Below are 24,217 nucleotides of genomic sequence, written 5' to 3'. Positions count from 1 at the left end.
AATACAATTTTTTACATCAATTATATATTACACCACAAAAAATAAATAGATTAAATCCAAATTTATCTGATCAATGTTTCCGATGTAATCAAGAAATCGGTACTTTTTTACACTCTACTTGGTCTTGTTTTAAAATTCAACCTTTTTGGATAAATCTAAGACTTTTACTGAAACAATTTATTGGAATACAACTTCCACATAGCCCAATATTATTTTTATTAGGCAATATTGAAGGGATAATACCGAAACCTAAATTGAATAAATATCAGAAAAAAATTATAAAAATTGTATTGGCAGTAGCCAAAAAAGTTATTGCAGTTACTTGGAAATCAGATTCATATTTAACTATGGACCGTTGGAATAATGAAATATATAGCTGCATTCCACGAAAAAATTACTTATAATTTAAGAAATGAATATGATATATTTTTGAAAATTTGGCACCCCTATCTACAAAAGATAGGATTAAATATATAGGTCCTTTGAAGATAAAATTATTTGTTATTTGGGGAAAAGATAAAGATATTTACTAAAGTTATTTTGAACTCCATGGTGCATGTGGGGATCCTCCGATATCCAGGCAATTCTTCTTTCTTTCCTTCTTTCTTTCTTTTTTTTTCTTTTTTCTTTTTTTTAGACAGGGATGTTAAGGGGGGGAAGGGTTAAGGTGAGGGGGAGGGTTAATAATTTTCATTACTCTATTATTCTATTCATTGTATGTAATTCTCTTAAAAATTTAATTTAAAAAATATTAAAAAACCAAACACCTCCTCCCACTAACTCCTCCACTACTTTATTATTTCCCATCTGCCATCTTTTCTACATACTATCTATGTTTATGCTATCTTATCTGTTTGTATTTATTGTGCTTTTTTATTATAATTGTGTTCCTTTTGTGTTTTTTTTTGTGTGCTGCATCAGATCTGGAGTAACAATTATTTTATTTGCCTTACTCTTGTATACAGGAATGACATTAAAGAATCTTGAATGGTGACCTTTTTACAAATGGTTTTGTAACAGGTGGAGAGAATGCTATATTTCTGCCTTTTTCCCAAATTCCAATATCCATTGATTTGCTCAGTTACTGGGGCTTGTTAATACTGCAAGCAGGATATAGATAAAGGCAACAGCATTTAGAAACTGCATATGGAGGGCTGAAATGTTCTGAAAATCCAGGCAGAATCAAACAGGACTGCAGTATTTGTACTTCTAAATCCTGAATGAACAATGCTGAAGGAATTACCATGATTTGGTACCTAATTTTGCTCAGGGGCATATGGTGTCATTTCAGTTCCAATAATGTTCTGAGGAAATTTCACGCATGCATTGACGTTTGATAGCCATCTTTTTTTCATCAAACTTGCTAGTAGCGTAGTTGTAGATCACTCGTGGCATTCATGTAAAACAAACCCTATGTTACATGCTTAAGAAAATGTAGAAGTGGTCTGTAAGTACGTTAAAATGAAAATCAAAGAGCTACAAATCTGAAACAAAATTCTGCAAGACATTTATTGGATTATGGAGCATCTGTGAAGGGGAAACTATTATTTCAGGTTAAAGATCCTCCAAAAGATGAAAATCAAATTTTGGCTCTGGAAACTGATGATAGCAATGAGAACAAGGCACGGCTTGGATGATGGTGCATAACGATGGATGCCTCCTTTTTGAGGCATCACTCATTGAAGATCTGTAGAGGAAAGAAAAATTAGAAAGCACTGCAAATTGATGACTTTACATCAGAACTGGCCAAATTGGAAAGTCTGGATTATCTGAAATTGCTGAATTCAGAATCGGAATCAGAATCAGGTTTATTATCACCAGCATGTGATGTGAAATTTGTTAACTTAGCAGCAGCAGTTCAAATGCAATACATAATATAGAAGAAAGGGGGGAAAAATAATAATAATAAATAAAGTAAGTGCAGATTTTTGACTGCTGTAATGTACAGTACTTTGAGGGCCACGTGCTATTTCCTAATGTTTATTAATTAAGTAGATTTATTAGCAAAGCATGTACATGTTATCATATATTACCTTGAGAGATTTATTTTCTTGCTGGCTTTTATGGGGGGGGGGTGGAGAAATACAACAGAATCTCACTAAACAATCTACATAAAGACTTGTGTAAAAGATAATAAGCTGTGTAAATAAAGAATACTGAGAGGAAGAGTTGTGCAGAGCCCGTGAAGGTGAGTTTAGGTTCAGAGTACTGGTGATTGAAGTAATCCACATGCTAGGTTTCATTGGCCTTTGCAAAAGATCACAGTGGGATAGAGACAACTGGAACCTCATGGTTGCATTTGTAGACTAACAGGAGACGTTTGAGTAAGTGGTCATGCTACTTTGTTTCTTCTGGTGTGGAAGAGAGCACTTTCTGATGACTGACTAATAATTTCAACATTTTTATTCCAGATATATAATTATTCATTTCAACATTATTGATCTGAAAATTTTATATTTAGCTCTTTTAAGTGTTTAAAATAACCATCAACTATATGAATATTAGTAGTTGAAATTCAAGCTGCATATTAATGGGCATAATTTCTTTCCTGTACAGAACCACCCATGCCAATTGCACCACCCCATCTGCTTGGTGTTGGTCCTACCTATCTGCTAATCCAGCTCAACGCAAATTCAATTATCGGTGATGGTCCCATCATTCTGAAGGAAGTGGAATATTGCATGACTAGTGGATCTTGGACTGAAATCCATGCTGTAAATGCTGCAACTTACAAGCTCTGGCATCTGGACCCAGACACGGAATATGAAATCAGAGTCTTGCTGACACGGCCAGGTGAAGGAGGAACGGGATTACCAGGTCCCCCACTCATCACTAGAACCAAATGTGCAGGTTGGTCCAATACAATTTCTGGTTATGTAACCTTAATCCTATGGCATTTTTTCTGAAATTAGCAACAAGAATGAACAATACAATTTGCAAATGAAGTAGATACTTGTATTGTTATCAATATATATGCTGGTATCATGATGATTCTACTTAGACATGTTCAGAAATGTTAACTTATCTACTTGAACAAGCAACGAGCTAAGAAAGTATGAAAAGTAAAGAAAGCTGGGGAGGTAGATGCAAACAGGTAAGTTAACAATGCTTTGCAGTTATACAGTAGAAGATACTATCAACATCTGCATTTTATTTGCTTTATTGACGTGGATCTACTGTAATGAAAACCCTAGGCTTTAACTTTTTTCGCAAAATCTAAGCATTTTGTGACAGTTATATTTTCTTATTTTGAGATTCATATCCTCATATCCTCACTTTTTTTTAATGGCCCATTACACTGCTGGCATTTAGAACAGATGAAGGTCCTCCATCTCCGGCGGTGTTCAGGGCTTCCTCCATCATGTCAGTAGCTTCCTCTCGACTTTCACTAACGTCAGTCAAGCAAGTCCCAGGTGGAGGCTCAGGAATACCATCCTGTGGTGAACTATGTGCCTGTCTGGACACGCCCCCTGCTGAATGCTCCTGGGTAGATCACACTTGGTGCATCACATCCATCACACTCAGATGCAGAAGGATTTTTCATTGCTATCTCTGTAACAATTTTGTTTTACCAGTCAAGGTTTTTAGCCCTGAGCTGTAGCCCCAAACCTGGAGGACCTGTGGACCACTCTTAGTGTGACCTCTACCTTTTGAGAATGGGTGACCCTGCCAAGGCCCAAAGCATAAAGCCCTGACTCCAGTCAACTCTGGATCATTGAGGAATGCAAACCTACAAACCCAACAACAAGGTTGTGATCCACTTGGCTTGGAAGCTCTCAAATTTTTGGCACTGTTTATTTACTACAGTCAAGTCTAAATTAGTTTTTAAAATAAAACATTTGCATATTTCCTTTTAATCAGTGAACAGTGCTCAACTCTCCTTATTAAGTAATTGCTTATTCTTTCATGATTATTGCAGTTAAAAAGATTTGATCTCTTTCACCTTCTGTCATCTAATTTTTATTTTATTATTAATGCAGTGGTTTTAGTTCCTTTTTAGCTAGACTGAGTTTTCTTTCCCCTACCTCTCCCAAAACGCATGCCCTTCTAATTAATTCCTTATTTAAATGTCAGAAAAATGATCTCCTCACCTCTTCTGACCTTACCATTTTCCTGCACAAAGCAGTGTTAAACTTGGTCTTCAAGTAATTATTTTTTATTTACTTTGGCTGTTTAACTGTCCCTTTGTTTCTCAACATCATTTTTAAAGAAAAAATAGTTCAATGCTTTGATATTTTCATTTTCCTGAATCATACAAAGAAATATTTATTTCCACTTTAAGTTTTGTTCATCCAAACAATCTGTCGACATAGCTTTAAATCTTTTTTGCTCTCACATTTTGGATGGAGAAGTTCAGTTATTGCATTATTCCTTTAAGAGAATGTCATGTTGTGCAGCAGTGTACTTTACCCTGGCTTTTAAACATGCTTGCTTTGCATGACATTCTAAATTCCCCTGTTTCTCTTTACCCCTTTCTATCTTTGCGACATACCCTTGACTATGTCTCACACACAACGCACTCCCCACCTCTCTCTCTCTCTCTCCCCCTCTCCCTCTCTCCCTCCCTCCCTCCCTCTCCCCCTCCCTCTCTCCCTCTCCTCCCCTTCCCTTCCCCCTCCCTCCTGTGAATTGTTTTCTGTTTCATGATGGGGGGGGGTGGGTATCTTTCTTTAATGAACACCCATGGTCTTCCTGTATTCAATAGCTATTATAGACAAATATCAAAGTTGTATCGTACATGCATACATTGACAATAAAATGAACCTTTGAATCTTTATATATTAAATAGTTAAATAAGTCGTGCAAAATTAGGGATTAAGGGAAGTAGTAAGATAGTTTTCATGGGTTCAATGTCCATTAAGAATCGGATGGCAGAGTGGAAGAAGCTGTTCTAGAGTTGTTGAGTGTGTGCCTTCACGCTTTAACTGTGCCATCATTTCTGAACAATATTTTTAGAAAATAGTGCTTCAATGCTTTGATATGTTTTTCCTGAATTGTGCAAGAAATACTCAGTTGTCACAGTTTTAAATCAGCTTTTTTGCCCACACATCCTCAAAGTCTTTTCTGTCCATATACCTATCCCAATGTCTTTCAGATGTTGTCACTGTCCCTGTCTCAGTCATTCCCTTTGGCAGGTTACATTATATCGTGTGTGAAGAAGTTCCATTTAAATTAGATTAGATTAGATTCAACTTTATTGTCATTGTACCGAGTACAGATACAAAGCCAATAAAGTACAATTAGCATCTAACCAGAAGTGCAAAAGAATAGTGTTGTTTACAAAATAACTGCGAATAAAAAGTAAGTGCTACAGCACACGAATATGAAAGTACTGAGACAGTACAATATGGGTGCAGTACTGCGTAGCGCTGTGATGTGAGGTTCAGCAGGGTCACAGCCTTGGAAGAAGCTCTTCCTGTGCCTGCTGGTGTGGGAGCGGGAGTAAAAATTCCATGGTTAGAGAGAGTTGCATCCTTGATAATGCTTTTCACCCTGCCCAGGCAACATTTATGGTAGATGTTCTTAGTGGTGGGTAATTGGGTGTCGATAATCCACTGGGCAGTTTTCACCACACGCTGGAGAGCTTTGCAGTCCAATACAGGACAATTGCCATACCACACTTAGATGCAGTTGGTGAGTATGCTCTCAGTGGTACAGCGGTAAAAGTCCATCAGTATCCTGGGACAGAGGTGAGCTTCCTTGATGCTCTGCAGAAAATAAAGTTGCTATTGCGCCTTTATGATCAGGATGGAGAAGTTCAGGGACCAGGTGAGATCCTCAGAAATGTGGACACCAAGGAATTTGAAGCTTGATACACGCTCCACTACAGCTCCATTGATGTAGATAGGGACGTGAGTGTGGCTTCTAGCATGTCTGAAGTCCACAATGATCTCCTTGGTCCTTTCCCTCTCAACTAAAGCCCATGTTCACTAGTTACTGATTTCCTTTCCCCTGGAAAAACATGGTGTGCATCCACTCAATCTATGCCCTGATGATTTTGTGCACCTCTGTGCCATCATCCTTCAGTCTTCCATGCTACAAGGAATAAAGCCTCCACCTGCGCAATCTTTCCCGATAACTCAGGCAACATTCTCCAAAGTCTTTGTCCAGCTTAATAACATCTTTCCTACAAAATAGAATTCAAAACTATACCCAGTATTCCAACTGTGGCATCACCAATGTCATCTACTACTGCTACATATGTCAGTTTCCATTCCCAACATTTTCAATCCTTACTATACTGCGAGGATTTGATTAGTTTACAAAGTTATTTCCTCTCTCTCTTCAATATACATAAGATATTGTACTGAAATTCATGGCTGGTGATTTTCTAAATACTAACAAAACAGTGGTGTGTTTCTTAGACTTTTCTGTAAAGCTTACTGATTTCAAATGCATTGTTAATATTTATAGAGCTTTATTTCTAGGGTGTTTGGGTTGACTGCGCAGATTAAGATTTCAAAATGCTAGCAAATACTTCAACGAAAGCCCTGTTAAGGTTAATTTGTTTCTGCCCATCCCAATTAGACTCTACTTAGGTTAAACTTATTTTGACTATAAACTAATGTAGTTTGTGTTTTTAATATTTATGTGCAGTGCTATAAATTTGATAGAAAATCTAATGTTACTCTTCCCTGATTCCTAAAGTATACACAGAATTAGTATGATGAAATATAACTTTGGCTGTAAAACAACAGAGTTGTTCAGAAGAATAAAATGTAGGCAGCTATTCATGGTCACCCCTTAAGCCCTTCAACTCTTCCGGTTTTGCACATAGCTGCATGTTCATGGTCTGTTTATCCACTCACTTCTCTGCTGGCGGCTGCTGCTGCTACAGTAGGTGTTTTCATTATTAATTACCTTAATTCTTGCTTGCTAAGATAATATATTGTGTTTTGCCTTCTACTTGAAAGGTTGCGAATATTGCTATTCAGGGCCTGCTAAAATTTTCATGTTTTGCTACCCAGCTCCATCTCCCTGTCTGCGAGCTTGTTTCAATGAGGCCAATTTCTGTACAGCCTCTGGTTTGTTTTGCCCTGACGAAAACTAATCTGTTACAGAAACAGCTTCATTGCAGCTGCATAAAATTGCTGGGCCTCCCCTCTATTTCACCTACTGTGGCCAAATTGTCCACTGATATCATGACCATTAATGTCACCCGAGTTATTTAACATAGAAATAGGGCATTCAGGTCATTGGGTTCTTTTGGTCGTCAAGTCCCAGTTTACACTCAGTGGCCACTGACTGTATGTTCCTGGTCTTCTGCTGCTGTAGCCCATCCACTTCTGGTTCAACGTGTTGTGCGTTCAGAGCTGCCCCCCTGCACACCACAGTTAACAGATGGTTATTTGAGTTGTCGCCTTCCTGTCAGCTTGAAATGGTCTGGCCATTCTCCGCTAACCTCTCTCATTAACAAGGTGTTTCTTATCCCATTCTCTAAACTCTGGACACTGTTGTGCCTGAAAATCCCAGGAGAGCAGGAGTCTCTGAGATTCTCAAACTACTCCATCAGGCACCAACAATTATTCCAGGGTCAAAGTCACTTACATTGCATTTCTTCCCCTTTCTGCTGTCTGGTCTGAACAACAGTTGAAGCTCTAGATCATGTCTTGTGCCTTTATGCATTGAGTTGCTACCACGTGATTGGCTAATTAGATATTTGCATTAACGAGCAGTCGCTGTACCAAATAATGTGACCACTGAGTGTAATATTTTTTCCAGCTCTCAGCTTGCCGTCTTCAATGCTACAGTGCTTCATTTTAATACTAAAAAGAATAGGCCCTGTTTCTGCCCCCACCACCCCCTCTGGCAACAAATTCCAGATTTCCACCACCCTCTGTGTAAAAAGAAACATCTTTCCTCACATTCCCTCTATCTCCTACCTCTTACCTTAAAGCTGTTCTCCCCTAGATATAGGAGATTTGAATGGTTGACATCAGGTGTTGGCTTCATCCATGACAAGACTGTTCTCTGAGACAATTTTTTTTTAAATCAATGATGATACCAGATTCTGTTGAATTTGGGTGAAGTCACAACAATGTTAAAGATTCGCAAGGATGTTATGAAGACTGGAGGACTTAAAGTCTTATGAGTTTGTGGAAAACAAGGGGAAAAATTACAAGGATCCTGGTGGAGATATTAATTTATCTGTTAACCATGGGTGAGGTACTGAAAGATTAGGGGCTGGTGAATGTTCCATAGTTCAAGAAAGGTTGCCAGGACAAGCCAGGCAAAAACAGGCTGATTAACTTAGCATCAGTATTGGTAAGGTTATCAAAGGGCATTCCGAGGGACAGATTCTCTCAACATTTGGAAAAACAAGGACTGATAGGTATAGGTTGGCTTTGGGGGACATTCAGACAGGTGCATGGATAGGAAAGGCTTAGGAGATAGGCCAAATGTGGAGAAGTGGAACTAGCTCAAGTAAACAGCTTGAGTTGGCATGCTTCCATGCTGCATAAACTCTATGACTTTAAATAGACTTCTGTCCTAAGTTTCTGGACCTCCCTTTAAGCCAAGGAAATACGTGGAACCCTGAAGGATGTTAGCATTTTGATGTTTTTTTTAAGTAGAATAGTGACTGTTTTCAAAATACCAGTCTTGAAAAATATGCTGTTTTTGACAATTGCAAAATTACGTGACAATTTACTTCAGTTAGTTTTCCTTGAACTGAAGCTGTTACCCTTGGACGTGTTCAATATCACAGTATCCCCTTTGCATTTTGTACCATAGTTATAAAAACATACAGTTTTACTGAACGGAGAGGTAAGCAATATAATCTGCGATTGGCAAATATACCTAATTTTTAAGGAACTATTGCAAGACTTTAGTTTTGGATTTTAGTGGTCAATAATGTAGACTTGAATGATCACATAATGAGACAATTGAATAAAAACATCACTTTCGTCAATAAAACAAAACCACAACATCTCTGTTCTTCTACCTCACTTCCCATCTTAATTTTCATTGAAGACTGTATGCTGATGCTGGAAACTAAAGCCACAAACGATCTGCTGGAGGAACTTAGCAGGTCTAGAAGATCTGCAGTATTGATGCAGGGTTTCAACTTTAAACACTCTCAACCTGCTGGGTTCCTCTCGCAATATATTTGTGGCTTCCTTTCCAGTGAGAGTCTGATATGTTTTTATCTCTAAAGCCAGATACCTACAGCATCTTTTCATCTCTTCCTGCACCACTGTATCTTCCCCTGGCTAGATACTTTCATATATGGTATTGCTTGTATAATATCTTTTTTTTCCTCAAAGAAGATTGTGAATGTTGCTTTCTATGAATTGACAAACCCACACAATTTGGGAAAATCTAACTGAATGTTTAATTTTCAGCCAGTGGTTGTTTGCATCAGTGTTGCGTTGTGTTTCATTAATTCAATTATTCTTGTTGTGAAAGAATTTTCTCTGAATATTGGCCACGATGCAAAACGTAGATTTAGTTATATCTGTATTTTCAGGAGTCATTGGTTCTGGTGCCACCAAGAAGGATGTTGCACAAAATTAGAGGCCAGAGGGTTGAGGGGAATATGGTAGCCAGGTGAAAGATCAGAAACCAGAATAAATGGCTCATTCCAAGTGGGCAGGCTGTTACTCGCTCAGATGCCATAAAGATTAGTATTGCTTAGGTTTTAGCTACCTACCGGTCAGAGGGACTGAGAGTTAAGTAACCCTTTTTCATTAACTATATAAAGTTAGTTTACACATGAGCGGTGAAAAGCATGCCAAGATTAATTAATTACCAATTAAATGGGTAAGAAAGTGGCAGGCAGATGAAGTTAGAACTTGTAAAAATGAGAGGCCTTTCATTTTGATAGGCGAGAAAGAGCACAAATTATTTTTAATATGTTGCACAACTATTATTTTTTGATATTCTAGAACCTTCATATGTAATTAGGAAGGCAAATAAAATGCTTCTCTTGTTGGAGTTTAGAGTATATGAGTAGGGAATGGTTGTGTAATTATTTGGGCCTATTTCTGGAGTATAATGTACACTTTTGATCTATGTATAAGAGAAAATCTAACAGCTACACACACAAAATGCTGGAGGTCAGGCAGCATCTATGGAAAAAACTAAATCGTTAATATTTTGGGCTAAGACCCATCTTCAGGACTGAGAAGGAGGGGGAAGATGCCAGAACTGAAAGGTGAAAGAACTGAAAAACAGACCTGTTTTTCTAAGTTATAGATGAATAAGGTGAACTCACTGAAACATCAACGATAATCTTCAGAGTTTGAGGAGAAGGCATCAGTTTTTGCGAGGCATAAATCCATACCATAGGAACCCCCCCCCAGGTTGTTAATGATAAATTGTATTCCAGAGGCCTCCAATAGATTTCCTTTCTTTGCTGATGTTCCTTAACAGCATTGCCGAAAATTGCAGCAGAATCCTGTTTTTAAAAAAATGGAAGCGATTGCTACCATTCTTCAGAAGTTAGTATAATGTCACGTGACAAATGGAGAGAAAAGAATGAAAGAGCTGTTGCCCCAGAGACAAGATTATTAAGGGATTGGACACACTGGATGAAGGAAACATGTTCCAGCGTTCTGGGTGAGCCCAGAACAAGAGGCCACAGTTTAAGAATTAAGGGGTAGGCCATTTAGAACTGAGATGTGGAAAAACTTTTTCACCCAGAGAGTAGTGGATATGTGGAATGCTCTGCCCCAGAAGGCAGTGGAGGCCAAGACTCTGGATGCATTCAAGAGAGAGTTAGATAGAGCTCTTATAGATAGCGGGGTCAAGGGATATGGGGAGAGGGCAGGAATGGGGTACTGATTGTGTATGATCAGCCATGATCACAGTGAATTGGCAGTGCTGGCTAGAAGGGCCGAATGGCCTACTCCTGCACCTACTGTCTATTGTCTAGAACTAGAACCATCTCAGAATAAACAATTGAGCAATTAGGACTGAGAGAGGACGGAATGTATTGAGCTGTGAATCTTTGGCGCTTTCAGCTTTATTGATGTGATCCACTGTGCTGGATTTATGTCAGCAATGCTGAGAATCTACATGCAAATGATCTGCAAGTCTTAATAGAGCCACAATGTTTCAGTCATCAAGGTTTCCTAGCTCTGGTTATACACGTTAAGCTGCTTTTCGAATGCAGAATATCAAAATCTACAGCACATTTCAGGCCCTTTGGCTCACAATGTTGTGCCAACCATATAACCTGCTCTAGAAACTGCCTAGAATTTCCCTACTGCACAGTCCTCTATCTTTCTAAGCTCCATGTACTTATCTACCAGTTTCTTAAAAGACCCTGTTGTATCTGCCATCACCAGCAGTGCATTCCATGCATCCACCACTCTGTGAAAAATTTACTTCTGACGTTGCCCTTCTACCTACTTTCAAGCACCTTAAAGCTATATTTCCTCATGTTAGCCATTTCAGCACTGGGAAAAAGCCTCTGACTATCCACACAATCAAAACCTCTCATCATCTTGTACACCTCTATCAGGTCACCTCTAATCTTTTCTCTAAGAAGAAAAGACCAAGTTGACTCAAACTATTTTCAGAAGGCACACTCTCCAATCCAGACAACATCCTTGTAAATCTCCTCTGCACTCTCTCTGTAGTATCCACGTCATTCCTGTGGTGTGGTAACCAGAATTGAACACAGTACTCTAAGTGGGGCCTAATTAAGGTCTTACATAGCTGTAACATCACCTCGCGTCTCTTGAATTCAATCCCCTGGTTGATGAATATCAACACACTATGCACCTTCTTAACAACACTGTCAACCTGCGCAGCAGCTTTGAGTGTCCTATCGACAGGGACCACAAGATCACGCTGATCCTCCACACTGCTAAGAGTATTTTCATTAATATTATATTCTGTCTTCAAATTTGAACGACCAGAATGAACCACTTCACACTTATCTGGGTTGAACTCCATCTGCCACTTCTCAGCCCAGTTCCATGTTACAGCAAAGGACAGGCCCTTTAACTCATGATATTGTGCTGACTCTCTAACATCAATGTAAATAGACTTATTGTCCTCTTACATCAGAAAGTTATAATTGGATTAAAAACTGACTTTTTTTGACCAACTGCTAATGTCCAAAAATTTAAATTTTTTTCCCTCCTCTTCCAACCGTAATCATACCATGAAGCACTCAAAATGTTGTGACGTTGACTTAATGATCAGAGCATCTGATGGTTGACAGCAGGAAAATGTTACTGTACCTGTACCTGGCTAATGAATACCTCTCACATCTCGTAAGGAATCCTGTGATTAACGAAAATACTAATCCAAATAAAAATCAATTCTACAATTCAATACTCCCAGAAAGAGGAGATTACTTCAAGGAATAATTCCCTGCTCAGGGGGAATTCCTAGATCTCAGTGATGAGCACTGTGCTCTGGAGTGATTCCTGAAGACTTCCGATGTCTCCTGAATTCCCTTGAGTTTTTTGTTTTCTGAAGATACAGTCTAAAATAGAAACAGAGTCAGGACTTATTCAAAAACAGTGCACCTCACAATCATCCATCAGCAGACGGTAAGATGTAAAAAATTAATATAAAAGGAATGAAAGGCAAAGTGAAGGAGACAAGCCTGACAAATGACCACGATGGGAAAGGCAATGTAGAAAATACTCAAGCAAAGGTTTTATTAACCTGGTGAACTTTTGGATACATATTTATATATAAAACATAAGTATAAAGATAAATTCGGATATTGTTACAGCTGCATTTAATGGTAATGTGATCGTTGTCACTTGATTTAGTGCAAACTGGAAATATAGTCATCTACTAGTGGTGGTTTTACCTGTATCAGCACTTCTCCCTGTCCTTTGCTGAATGTTGTACTTCTGAATGTCTCCTGACAAAATTTCTGTGCTGATGGTGTTGTCTCCCAATTAAATCATCACAGCTTGCACTGGTCTTCTAAACTTTATGACTTCAGTATGATTGTTTTTATTTGGGTATTCTGAAGAGAGAAACAGTAAAGTCAGCTTCAGCTGATTTTTGACCATCTCCAAATTCACATGTCCACTGCAGTCAGAATTTAGGTCTTCTAAGTAAAATTAAATTCCTTTCCAGCTTAGTTGCATGTAAAATATACTATTTTATTGTGGTTTGAAGATGTCATAATTAGCAGAGAAATATTAGTACCTTTGAGAGAATGGTGCAAATCTGTGTGTTGATGGTCATCCAACCAAAAGTCAAAGCAGTTGCTCTGCCAGATGGAATGTGCATATTTATGTTAATAATTGTATTCAAATAAAAGCAAATTCTCATCAGAATTGGTCTTCAGGACATTCATGAAAACTTCCCTTTCTTATGTCAATGTCTTTACAAAAAATTGTGAATGGTTCTTAAGACAAGGTAATCAAATACATGCTAACTTTCACAAATCTATCCAGACTTGTCCCTGAGTATTGATTCTGGAACCTTCCCCACCAGATTGATCTCTGGTTGCATGCTTTATCCCTACACTCTTTTTTTCTGAACATGGATGTAAATTTTCCAGTTTCTTACCCATGTCTATGTATATTAGGAAGATGATCCAAGAGACTTTCCCATTGAGCAATCTGCACTAGCTTTTCATTTGTAATGATGGGCAAGTGACTGGGTGCCAGGTTTTTCCTCAGTACAGTTCAAACTGTCCAGTCACAGGGCAATTCAGTGGCATCATAGACCCACTGCCTCACAACACCAGTGTTCAATCCGAACTTTGGGAGCTGTCTGTATAGATTTTGTATGTTCTCCCTGTCACTGAGTGTGATTTCATCAGTGTTCCAGTTTCCTCTCAAACCCCAAAGATTGATAGGCTAATTGACAACTGTGAATTGGCCCTGGTGTGTAGGCAAGTAGTGAATTCTTGGGAGTGTCAACAGGAACATGAAGGGAATAAAAAATCGGATTGACGTAGGATCAGTCCTGACGAAGGTTCTCAACCTGAAACGTTGAATGTTTACTCTTTTCCATAGATGCTGCTTGGCCTGCTGAGTTCCTCCAGCATTTTGTGTGTGCTGCTCTGGATTTTCACCATCTGTAGATTTTCTCATGTTTGGGATTAATATAGGGTTTGTTTAAATGGGTGACTAATGGTGGGTTGAATGTCCTGTTACTGTATGAAATGTTGATGCAGGTAGTGTTCACGAGAATGATTTGCAATTCCTCCTTTGTCGCAGTTGAAAATCATGTAGATCAATGCAAACTTACTTATTTCGACCTTAGCAAGACCTCAACAAGGTTCCGCGTGCCAGACTGGTCCGGAAGGTTAGGTTCCATTGAAGCCAGAGAGAGTCGAGTGATTGATTCAAAATTGGCTTGGAGGTAGGAAGCAGTGAGTGGAGTTTGAAGCACGTTTCTTGAAATTGAGCCAGTGACTAGTGGCATGTCACTGGTGTTGGAATCCGTGCTATTCATTATTTTTATAAATAATTTGGAAGCGAATTCACAAGTTTGTGGATGACACAAAACTAGGAGTTTTGTTGATAGTATAGAAGGTTATCGTAGATTATAAGGGTACCTTCCTCAGATAGGGAAGTGGCTGAGAAGTGGCAAATGAGTTTCAATACAGATAAGTATGAGATGATTATTTTGGAAAGCCAAACCAGAGTAGGACTTGTATAATAAATAGTAAGGGATGAGGGAGAATAATGAGACAGAGGGAGCCAGCAGTATAAGTGCATAGTTCATTGAAAGCAGCATCACCAGTAGACGGGGTGATGAAAAAAGGATTCAGAACATTGATCTTCATCAGTCAGGACACTAAGTATAGGAAGAAGAAGAAGATGAAAGCCCTTAATTCCGAGTGGAGTCGTGATAGCGTTTTTATAGCAGGCATTCTCGTTTTTACGAGGCTGAGTTGCTAGCTCGACGCTCAACCCAGTACGGATGGAAAGCGCGCAGGGGAGCCGGCTGGATTCGAACTCAGGAGCCTTCGCTCCAAAGTCCGGCACTGATGCCACTACGCCACTAGCCAGCCACTGAGTATAAGAGTTGGACATTATGTTGCATTTGTATACAAAGCTATGTTTAACGTGGAAAGAGTGCAGAAAAGATTTACATGGATGTTGCCAGAGCTAGGATTTTTGGGAGAGGTTGGCCAGGTGTGGTCTTTATTCTGTGGAATGTAGAAGACTGAGGGTTGACCTTACGGAAATATTTAATATTATGAGAGGCATACCATAAATAAGGTAGCTGGTAGCAGGGTAGGGGAGTCCAGAACTACAGTGCATAGATTTAGGATGAGAGGAGAAATATTTAAACAGGATCTGAGGGGCAACATTTCAGTAGGTACATGGAGGAATGGGACTAAGATGGTTAATGGCTGAATGCAGGAAATTAAAACAAGTTGAGTGGTCAGCATGAACTAGTGGAGCAAAGTGCCTGTATCGCTGCTGGATGGCCCGAAGATAAATTTTTGTAAAGTGGGCTTGAAACCAAGATCAGATTAGTCCTGAGATATCCATGCATTTACTCCTGTTCTTATGAAAAGCTGCTGCATAAGTTAATGTTCCCTCTTCTTTGCCCCTTACCAGAACAAATTAATTACTAATTGGTAAATCAAGAGTCTGTGTCTCCATAATTGAGCCAACGAAGTGGTGCCATTGTTTCACTTGAAGCAACTGACTAATGATGCAGATTCTGGAAACATGAAACAAATATACAAGACACAGGCAACGCACACAAAACGCTAATGGAACGCAGCAGGCCAGGCAGCATCTATAGGGAGAAGCGCTGTCGACGTTTCAGGCCGAGACCCTTCGTCAGGACTAACTGAAAGGAAAGATAGTAAGAGATTTGAAAGTAGGAGGGGGAGGGGAAAATGCAAAATGATAGAAGACCAGAGGGGATGGAGTGAAGCTGAGACTTGGAAAGATGATTGGCAAAAGGGATACAGAGCTAGAGAAGGGAAAGGATTATGGGACGGGAGGCCTCGGGAGAAAGAAAGGTGGAGGGGAGCACCAGAGGGAGATGGAGAACAGGCAGAGTGATGGGCAGAAAGAGAGAAAAAAAAGGAGGGGGGAAAAAGTTAAATATATTAGGGATGGAGTAAGAAGGGGAGGAGGGGCATGAACAGAACTTAGAGAAGTCAATGTTCATGCCATCAGGTTGGAGGCTACCCAGCTGGTATATAAGGTGTTGTTTCTCCAACCTGAGTGTGGCTTCATCTTGACAGTAGAGGAGGCCATGGATAGACATATCAGAATGGGAATGGGATGTGGAATTAAAATGTGTGGCCACTGGGAGATCCTGCTTCCTCTTGCAGACCGAGCGTAGGTGTTCAGTCTCCCAGTCTGCGTCGGGTCTCACCAATATATAAAAGGCCACTCCGGGAGCACCGGACGCAGGATACCACACCAGCCGACTCACAGGCAGGTTTGTGGATTTTGGATAGGAGGTAGAAACGGGAAGTGCAGGGTGTGGGAACTGTGAGGTTGGTGGCAGTGGATGGGAGTTCCCCAGAACTGATAAGGTTGGTGATGGTATAGGAGACAATGGCCTGGTGCTCCTTAGTGGGGTCATGATCAGGGGGTAAATAGAGGAGGTATCAGGTGATTGTCGCTGTACCTCGGCCAAGTAGAGGTCAGTACGCCAGACTTCACACTGTGAACTTTTTCAGTGATTTTTAAGTTCCCTGGCCCCTGCCACCTTATTTTCACCATGGACGTCCAGTCCCTATATACCTCCATCCCCCACCAGGAAGGTCTCAAAGCTGTCTGCTTCTTTTTGGATTCCAGACCTAACCAATTCCCCTCTACCACCACTCTCCTCCACCTAGCGGAATTAGTTCTTGCTCTCAATAATTTCTCTGGCTCCTCCCACTTCCTCCAAACCAAGGATGTAGCCATAGGCACCCGCATGGGTCCCAGTTATGCCTGCATTTTTGTTGGCTTTGTGGAACAGTCCCCCTCTTTTCCTTCTCTACATCGACAACTGCATTGGTGCTGCCTCCAACTTTCACCCTGCCCTCAAATTTACCTGGTCCATTTCTGACACCTCCCTCCCCTTTCTTGATCTTTCTGTCTCCATCTCTGGAGACGGCTTATCTACTGCTATCTACTATAAGCCTACAGACTCTCACAGCTACATGGACTATTCCTCTTCCCACCCTGTCTCTTGCAAAAATGCTATCCCTTTCTCACAATTCCTCTGCCTCTGCCGCATCTGCTCTCAGTATGAGGCTTTTCATTCCAGGACGAAGGAGATGTCTTCCTTTTTTAAACAAAAAGGCTTCCCTTCTTCCACCATCAAGTCTGCTCTCAAACGCATCTCCCCCATTTCCCGCACATCTGCCCTCACCCCATCCACCCACCACCCCACTTGGGATAGGGTTCCCCTTGTCCTCACCTACCACCCCACCAGCCTCCAGGTCCAACGTATAATTCTCCATAACTGCCGCCACCTCCAACGAGATCCCACTACCAAGCACATCTTTCCCTCCCCCCCTTTCTGCTTTCCGCAGGGATCGCTCCCTACACAACTCCCTTGTCCATTCACCCCCCCCCCCCCAACCCTTCCCACCGACCTCCCTCCTGGCATTTATCTTTGTAAACGGAACAAGTGCTACACCTGCCCTTACACATCCTTCTTCACCACCATTCAGGACCCCAGACAGTCCTTCCAGGTGAGGCGACACTTCACCTGTGAGTCGGCTGGTGTAATATACCAACATTTTGTGTGTTGCTTGAATTTCCAGTGTTACGTACCCCATAACTGGGTCACTTACCAGCAAAGATAGAGAGTTCCGTTGAAGTCTGATGGTACTATTTTTAACAGTATTTATTGATAAAAATACACAAAATAATATCAATGCAAACATACAGATAATATATGTCATCAATACTAAATCTAAAAGCGCGGGTATAATAATAATCAATAAGAAATAGCTCTATCGTTGTCTAGGGGATAATGTATTGTCCGATGGAAATATAAAAGTCACTTTTAGTTCGTTCAAGCTGCAGCGTTTTGGTTTCCGAGAAAGACGGGTTAAAACTTGCCCAGTCCTTTTATGATGTCAATCCTTCGAGAGTCGTTGGGAGTTGATTTCCCCGTTGTTAGCTAAAAACCCTTCTTCCGTGGTCAAGGCACACCGATTCCGGGGCAAATGGAAATGAACACACGTGGCCTTCCCACTGGCTTTTGCTATTACGGGATCGCTAGTGTTTCTTCTGGTGCGTCTGAGGGGCTGTTCCCACAGACCCTCTTTTATCCTGACTCACGGGGTCTCAGATGTCAATCAGGTTGAGATGATGCAATCCCTCCACCAACTCGCCCTCGGTTCATTGCCTGGGGCTTCGATGCATCCTACAGGATGCAATACACTGGTCCGTCTCCAAGAGACAATAGCCGGTATCAATGGGTCCGCCTTCTCGGAGGCCAGGTCACATTCCAATCTTTGTGGATTCAGCACGTCTTTCTCTCATTTCCTGGGTCTCCTGAACGGACTCAATAGTGATCTTGCGATTCTTACAAAGGCGGGGGCTACCCCGCACCCTTCGGCCCCTCAGAGCTGTGGTACATTCATAACACCAGGATCTGCAGATTTCCTCGTGTTTGCTTAGTGGAAAAAGCCTGCTTGAATTTACCCTATCTATACCCCTCATAATTTTGTCTATATCTGTCAAAAGTTCAATCTGGTCCTAGTCAACATCCTTGTAATTTTCTTCTGCACTCTTTCAATCTTATTTACGTAAGCCTTTCCTGTTGGTAGGTGACCAAAACTGCATGCAAAACTTCAAATTGAACCTTGCTGATGTCTTATACAACTTCAACATAACATCTCAAATCCTGCATGCAGTTCTTTGATCTATGAGGCCAATGTGTCAAAACCTTTTTTATGACTCTATCTACCTGTGACACCACTTCCAATTAATTATGGACCCTCTATTCCCAGATCCATCTGTTCTACCACACGCCTCTGTGTCCCACCGCTCACTATGTAAGACCAACCCTGATTGGTCCTTCTGAAGAGCACACCTCACACTTGCCTGCATTATATTCCATCTGCCACTTTCAGCCCATTTTTTCAGCTAGTCTGGATCCCACTGCAATCTTTGATAGTTTATTTCACCGTCCACTACACCCTCATTCTTAGCGTCGGTTGCTAAATTGCTGATCCAGTTAACTGCAATATCATCTAGATTGTTGATATAAATGACAGCAGATCCAACACCAATCCCTGCGGCACTCCACTGGTCACAGGCGTCCAGTGAGTAAAGCAACTGTCTACTTCCCCTCCCTGGCTTCTCCCGCAGAGTCAATGTCTAATTCAGTGTACCTTTATCTTGAATACAACTGACTGAACCTTCTTGACCAACCTCCCATGTGGGACCTTGATGAAGTTCATGTATACAACATCCACTGACTTGCCTTCATCAGCTTTCCTGATGATCAGAATCAGAATCAGACTTTAATCGCCAAGTACCTGTGCACATACAAGGAATTTACTTCCAGCAGATGTTGTCTCTCTGCTCATAACAGATGATAAATATAAATGAAAATATAGATTATACATACAAGTAGTGCAATCCAAGTAATAGTTAGCCGACAGTTAACCGGCAGTTAACTGTTCAGCAAAGTGACCGCAATAGGGAAAAAACTTCTCCAGTGCCTATTAGTCTTAGTCTGGAGGGATCTGAAGCGCCTACCAGACGGAAGCAGTTCAAACAGTCCGTGCGCAGGATGGGAGGAGTCCTTTATGATGTTCCCCGCCCTCTTCTTCAACCTGGAAGTGTACAGGTCCACAATAGAGGGCAGGGAGGCTCCAATGATGCGCTCGGCAGTCCTCACTGTGCGCTGTAGTCTGGTTCTATCCTGCTTGGTGGCGGCTCCAAATCACACAGTGATGGAGGTGCACAGGACACACTCAATGACATTCTCAAAACTCTGTAAGATTGGTTAGGTATGACCTATCATGCACAAAGCCATGCTGACTATCCCTAATCAATCCCTGTCTACCCAAATATTCATATATCCAGTCCCTTCTAATAACTTTACTATAACATCAGTACTGTCACCCTTGAGCCTCCTATGCTTCAGGGTAAAAGTCCCCATCTATTCAATGCCAAAACCTCCTGTCCCTGTAACATCCTTGTTCCCAAAATCTTGGAATTGGTTTATTATTGTCACAGGTCCTGAAGTACAGTGAAAAGCTGTTCTTGCATACTGTCATACAGATCAGATGACTACACAGTGCTTTGAGGCAGAACAAGGTAAAACTATAAATGCAGAAGAAAGTTTACCAGCTACAGAGAAAATGCAGTGCTGGTGAACAGTAAGGTGTAAGATCACGGCAACGCCTACAGAATGCTGGAGGAATTCAGCCGGCCAGACAGCATCTACATAAAAGAGTATCATCGGCGTTTCAGGCTGAGACCCTTCAAGATCGTAATGAGATAGATTGTAAGGCCAAGAGTCCAATATATCGTACTGGGGAACTGTTTAATAATCTCACAGCAGTGGGATAGTGGCTGTCATTGAGCCTGTTGGAACGTGCTTTCAGGCTTTTGTATCTTCTTCCCAATGGAAGAAAGAGAAGAGAGAACTTCCAGAGTTGTGACATCTTTGCTATAGTTTGGTTATGTGCACTCATTCTTGGAACCACATTTGCTAGGTTCCCTTCAGCACAACTGTAGTTTGGGCCAATGAGGAAATTGATTCTTAGCTTCTTCTTTGTGTAAATCAGAAATGCCTTGGGCTAAGTTCAGCACTAAAACTGCACGGCATATTCTTGAGACTTTAATCGGAAAGTTCTGTCAAATTCATATTTGTAGTGGTAGCAGTGACAGTTATTAGTAAAACTATCCACACTCTAGAAATAGTCACTCATCTAAAATGCAGCTGGTATGGAGAACCTGTTTTATTTTTAATTTTTTTTGGGGGGGGGGGGTGGAATCTAAGCATTGCTAGCTCAACCAGAATTTATCGTACGTTCCTAATCGTATTCAAGATGGTAACAGTGACCTGCTGCCTTAAACTACTGCAGTTCAGGTGAAGGATCACCCATTGCGAACAGAATTCCAAAGTTTAGCATTTCTCAGCAGTAGTAATGTACTTCCATGTTGGAACGGTGTGCAGCTTGAAGTGGAGTTTGCAGTTGATGATGCTCTTGTGCACTAGAAGCCTAATCTTCCTTGGCGGTAGGGGGTCGCAAGTTTGGAAGGTGTTTCACAGAGTCGCAATTGTTGTACATTTTGTAATTGGGGTGTACTACAGCCAAAGTGCACCAGTGATGAGAGCAGTGAACGCTTCAGCAGTGGATGGCCTGAGTGATGACGTGGGCAGCTTTGGATAGGATAGTGTTGAGCTTCATTCATGTTGTCGGAGTTGCGCTTGTCTAGTAAAGGAAATAGGATTGGCTATGGAGATGGTAGAAAAGTGTTACATCAGACAAGTTACTTGTCTCGGGATAATCAGTAAATCAGTGTTGCCTTTCTAGTTACTCTATGTGGATTGACTAATTAAGCTTCTGGTTATTGGTTATCCAAGTATGTTGATGACAATGGGGAACTTGGTGTTGGTAATGCCATTAAATATAAGAATACATTGTTTAGCATATTCTTCTTTGAAGTGGTCATTGCCTGGCAATTTAAGACTCTGATTAGCCTTGCCATGAGTCCTGTTTAGATCTTGCTGCATGCATACATAGGCTGCCTCATTTGCTGAGAATGTTGCATGGAACTGAATTCTGTGCAATAATTATTGTAAATTCCTACTTGAGGCCTTAAGATGGGTCGAAGATCACTGATGAAGCAGCTAAAGGTGGTTGCATCTCAGACTGTGACGTGATTTGGAACTGAATTATACAGGCAACACCCATCAGTGATCAGGCTATTGCTAAATGACACTCAAAGGTTCACTTATTATCGAAGTATTCAAACTGAAATTTTTCTTCTCCAGAATACAATGAAATCAAGAAAGAAAAGAATGGTAACATGACCACCAACCCCAAAATTCCCCCTCCCCACACAAAAATGGAACAGGCCCCTCGACACCCAAACCCTCCTCCCCCGCACACAAGGAAGATCAGGAGAAAAACACAGAATACTACAAAAAAAACAGGAGACTGAAAAATGTCCACAGTCCAAGTCCACATCCAAACTGCAGAAAAACTGGGCAACGTTCTTCCCCTCCGCGGCAGAGCAATCTCACCAGCGATAAAAAGGCACTCTCTCTCTCCATGGCGGAGTGATTAAAAGGCCGTCTGCCCTCTCTGTATCAGAGGGATCTCTCCCGTGATAAAAGGCTGTCTCCCCTCTCTGGCAGCAGAGCGAGCCCCCAGTGATTTTTTTTTTAAAAGGCAGACAACTGGCATTTCAATCTCTCTTGTCTATTTAATCAGCAAACGATTTAAGAGGTGAAATGGAGGCAAATATCTGCTCACGGCCTTTTCACCGAGGTACCTGCATGCTGCCTCTGCCTCCCGGAATCTTTTCAGAGACTGCACAGTGCTTAAGCACTGTAACAATCTCCAAACTGCAAATCACAGGCTCCGACAGTTCCAAAATCACATCCAAGTCCAAAAACAAACATAAACAGACATAAAGAATGTTATGGTGAGATTGAATAAGGCATTGGTGAGGCTGAATTTGGAGTATTGTGTGCAGTTTTGGTCACTGAATTACAGAAAGGATATTAATAGGGTTGAAAGAGTGCAGAGAAGGTTTATTGGGATGTTGCCAGGACTTGAGAAACTGAGTTACAGAGAAAGGTTGAATAGATTAGGACTTTATTCCCTGGAGCGTAGAAGAATGAGGGCAGGTTTGATAGAGGTATATAAAATTATGATGGGTATAGATAGAGTGAATGCAAGCAGGCTTTTTCCACTGAGGCTAGGGGAGAAACAAAACAGGGTTAAGGGTGAAGGGGGAAAAGTTTAAAGGGAACATTGGTGGGGGGGCTTCTTCACACAGAGTGTGGTGGGAGTGTGGAATGAGCTGCCAGATGAAGTGGTAAATGTGAGCTCACTTTTAACATTTAAGAAAATCTTGGATAGGTACGTGAATGAGAGGTGTAAGGAGGGATATGGGCCAGGTGCAGGTCAGTGGGACTAGGCAGAAAAATGGTTCAGCACAGCCAAGGAGGGCCAAAAGGCCTGTTTCTGTGCTGTAATGTTCTATTTTTCCATGGTTCTAAAGACATAACAGAAGAGTAACGTATGGTTTCATGGTCTATCCAGAAGATGTCAACTGAAGGAATGTTGTACGCAGGTGCCATCTTGACCAGAATGAAGTAACATAACACTCAATAACAGAACTGGTCGCTGAACCCAGTCTGTGAACTTGCTTCCAAGGAGACTACAACTCGTGGTCCCAGTATGATTTATTTAGTTGGTTATTATTATGATTTGATACTTTGTATTTGCACAATCTGTCACCTTTTGCACATTGGTTGTTTGTTAGTCTTTGTTCTATATAAATTTATTATCAAAGTACATATGCAATACCAAATACAGCCCTGAGATGTATTTTCTTGTGGGCATTCACAGTAAATCCAAGAAACATGGTGGAATCAATGAAAGACTGCACCCAACAGGATGGAGAACCAATATGCGAAAGACAAAAGTGTGCAAATACAAAAAGAAAGAAATGCAGAGCGCAGCAATTCCCCGTTTTCCTCCAATTCAGCAATCTTGCCCTTAGGTCTTAAATCTAGCTCTTCAGTGACTATGTATTTCCTCACAAGTGCTGGGTAGAGGGAATTTCATTCCCTGACGTTTTAGTCTGGTTTGGAGTCCTCCACTCCACCTGCTCTTTCACTTTTAACTTTTGTCCACTTAAAGGTGGTGTACCCGCATCACGGAGAGTTAAGTCCATTGGGTCCTTCGGTATATTGTGTAATTTATAATTGATTCTGTTTTTCTTGGTTCCGCTGGAATGCCTTCAAGAAAATGTATCTCATGGTAGTAAGTGGTGACATATGATATTTGTACTTGGATAATAAATTTACTTTGAAGTTCAATGACACCTTCCATTACTTTGGTGATAATTGAAAGTAGATTGAACAGTAAGTCGCAGGGTTTCATTTGTCCTGCTTTTGTGAGCAGTACATACCCAGGCAATTTGCCAAATCTTGGTTGGATGCCAATGCTGTAATTGCACTGGGATAGCTTGACTGGTGGCATAATTATTACCGTAGCACTGGACTTCAGTACTACAACTGGGATGCCGTCTAGTTTCTCTCAGATGTAGGTTTTGGTATTCACACTTGTCTCTTGGTATCATGTAGAATAAAATAAAAGGCTGCAGCT

At 40.9% G+C, this 24,217-nt stretch overlaps 1 protein-coding gene across 6 annotated transcripts in view; it reads left to right on the top strand.

Moving 5' to 3' along the window:
• The window catches only part of ptprk (protein tyrosine phosphatase receptor type K), a 656,369-nt gene that overhangs the window by 365,412 nt on the left and 266,740 nt on the right, over positions 1-24,217 (top strand). For all 6 annotated transcript variants that reach the window (XM_059981530.1, XM_059981528.1, XM_059981529.1 and 3 more), the window contains one exon: positions 2,557-2,850. In XM_059981530.1, the coding sequence (XP_059837513.1) occupies positions 2,557-2,850 (294 nt within the window). The remainder of the gene's footprint in view (positions 1-2,556; positions 2,851-24,217) is intronic.

The sequence above is a fragment of the Hypanus sabinus genome, chromosome 10, assembly GCF_030144855.1.
Source record: "Hypanus sabinus isolate sHypSab1 chromosome 10, sHypSab1.hap1, whole genome shotgun sequence".
Classification (NCBI taxonomy): Eukaryota; Metazoa; Chordata; class Chondrichthyes; order Myliobatiformes; family Dasyatidae; genus Hypanus; species Hypanus sabinus.
Note: the sequence above shows the minus strand (reverse complement) of the source record. Positions and strands in the feature narration are given on the sequence as shown.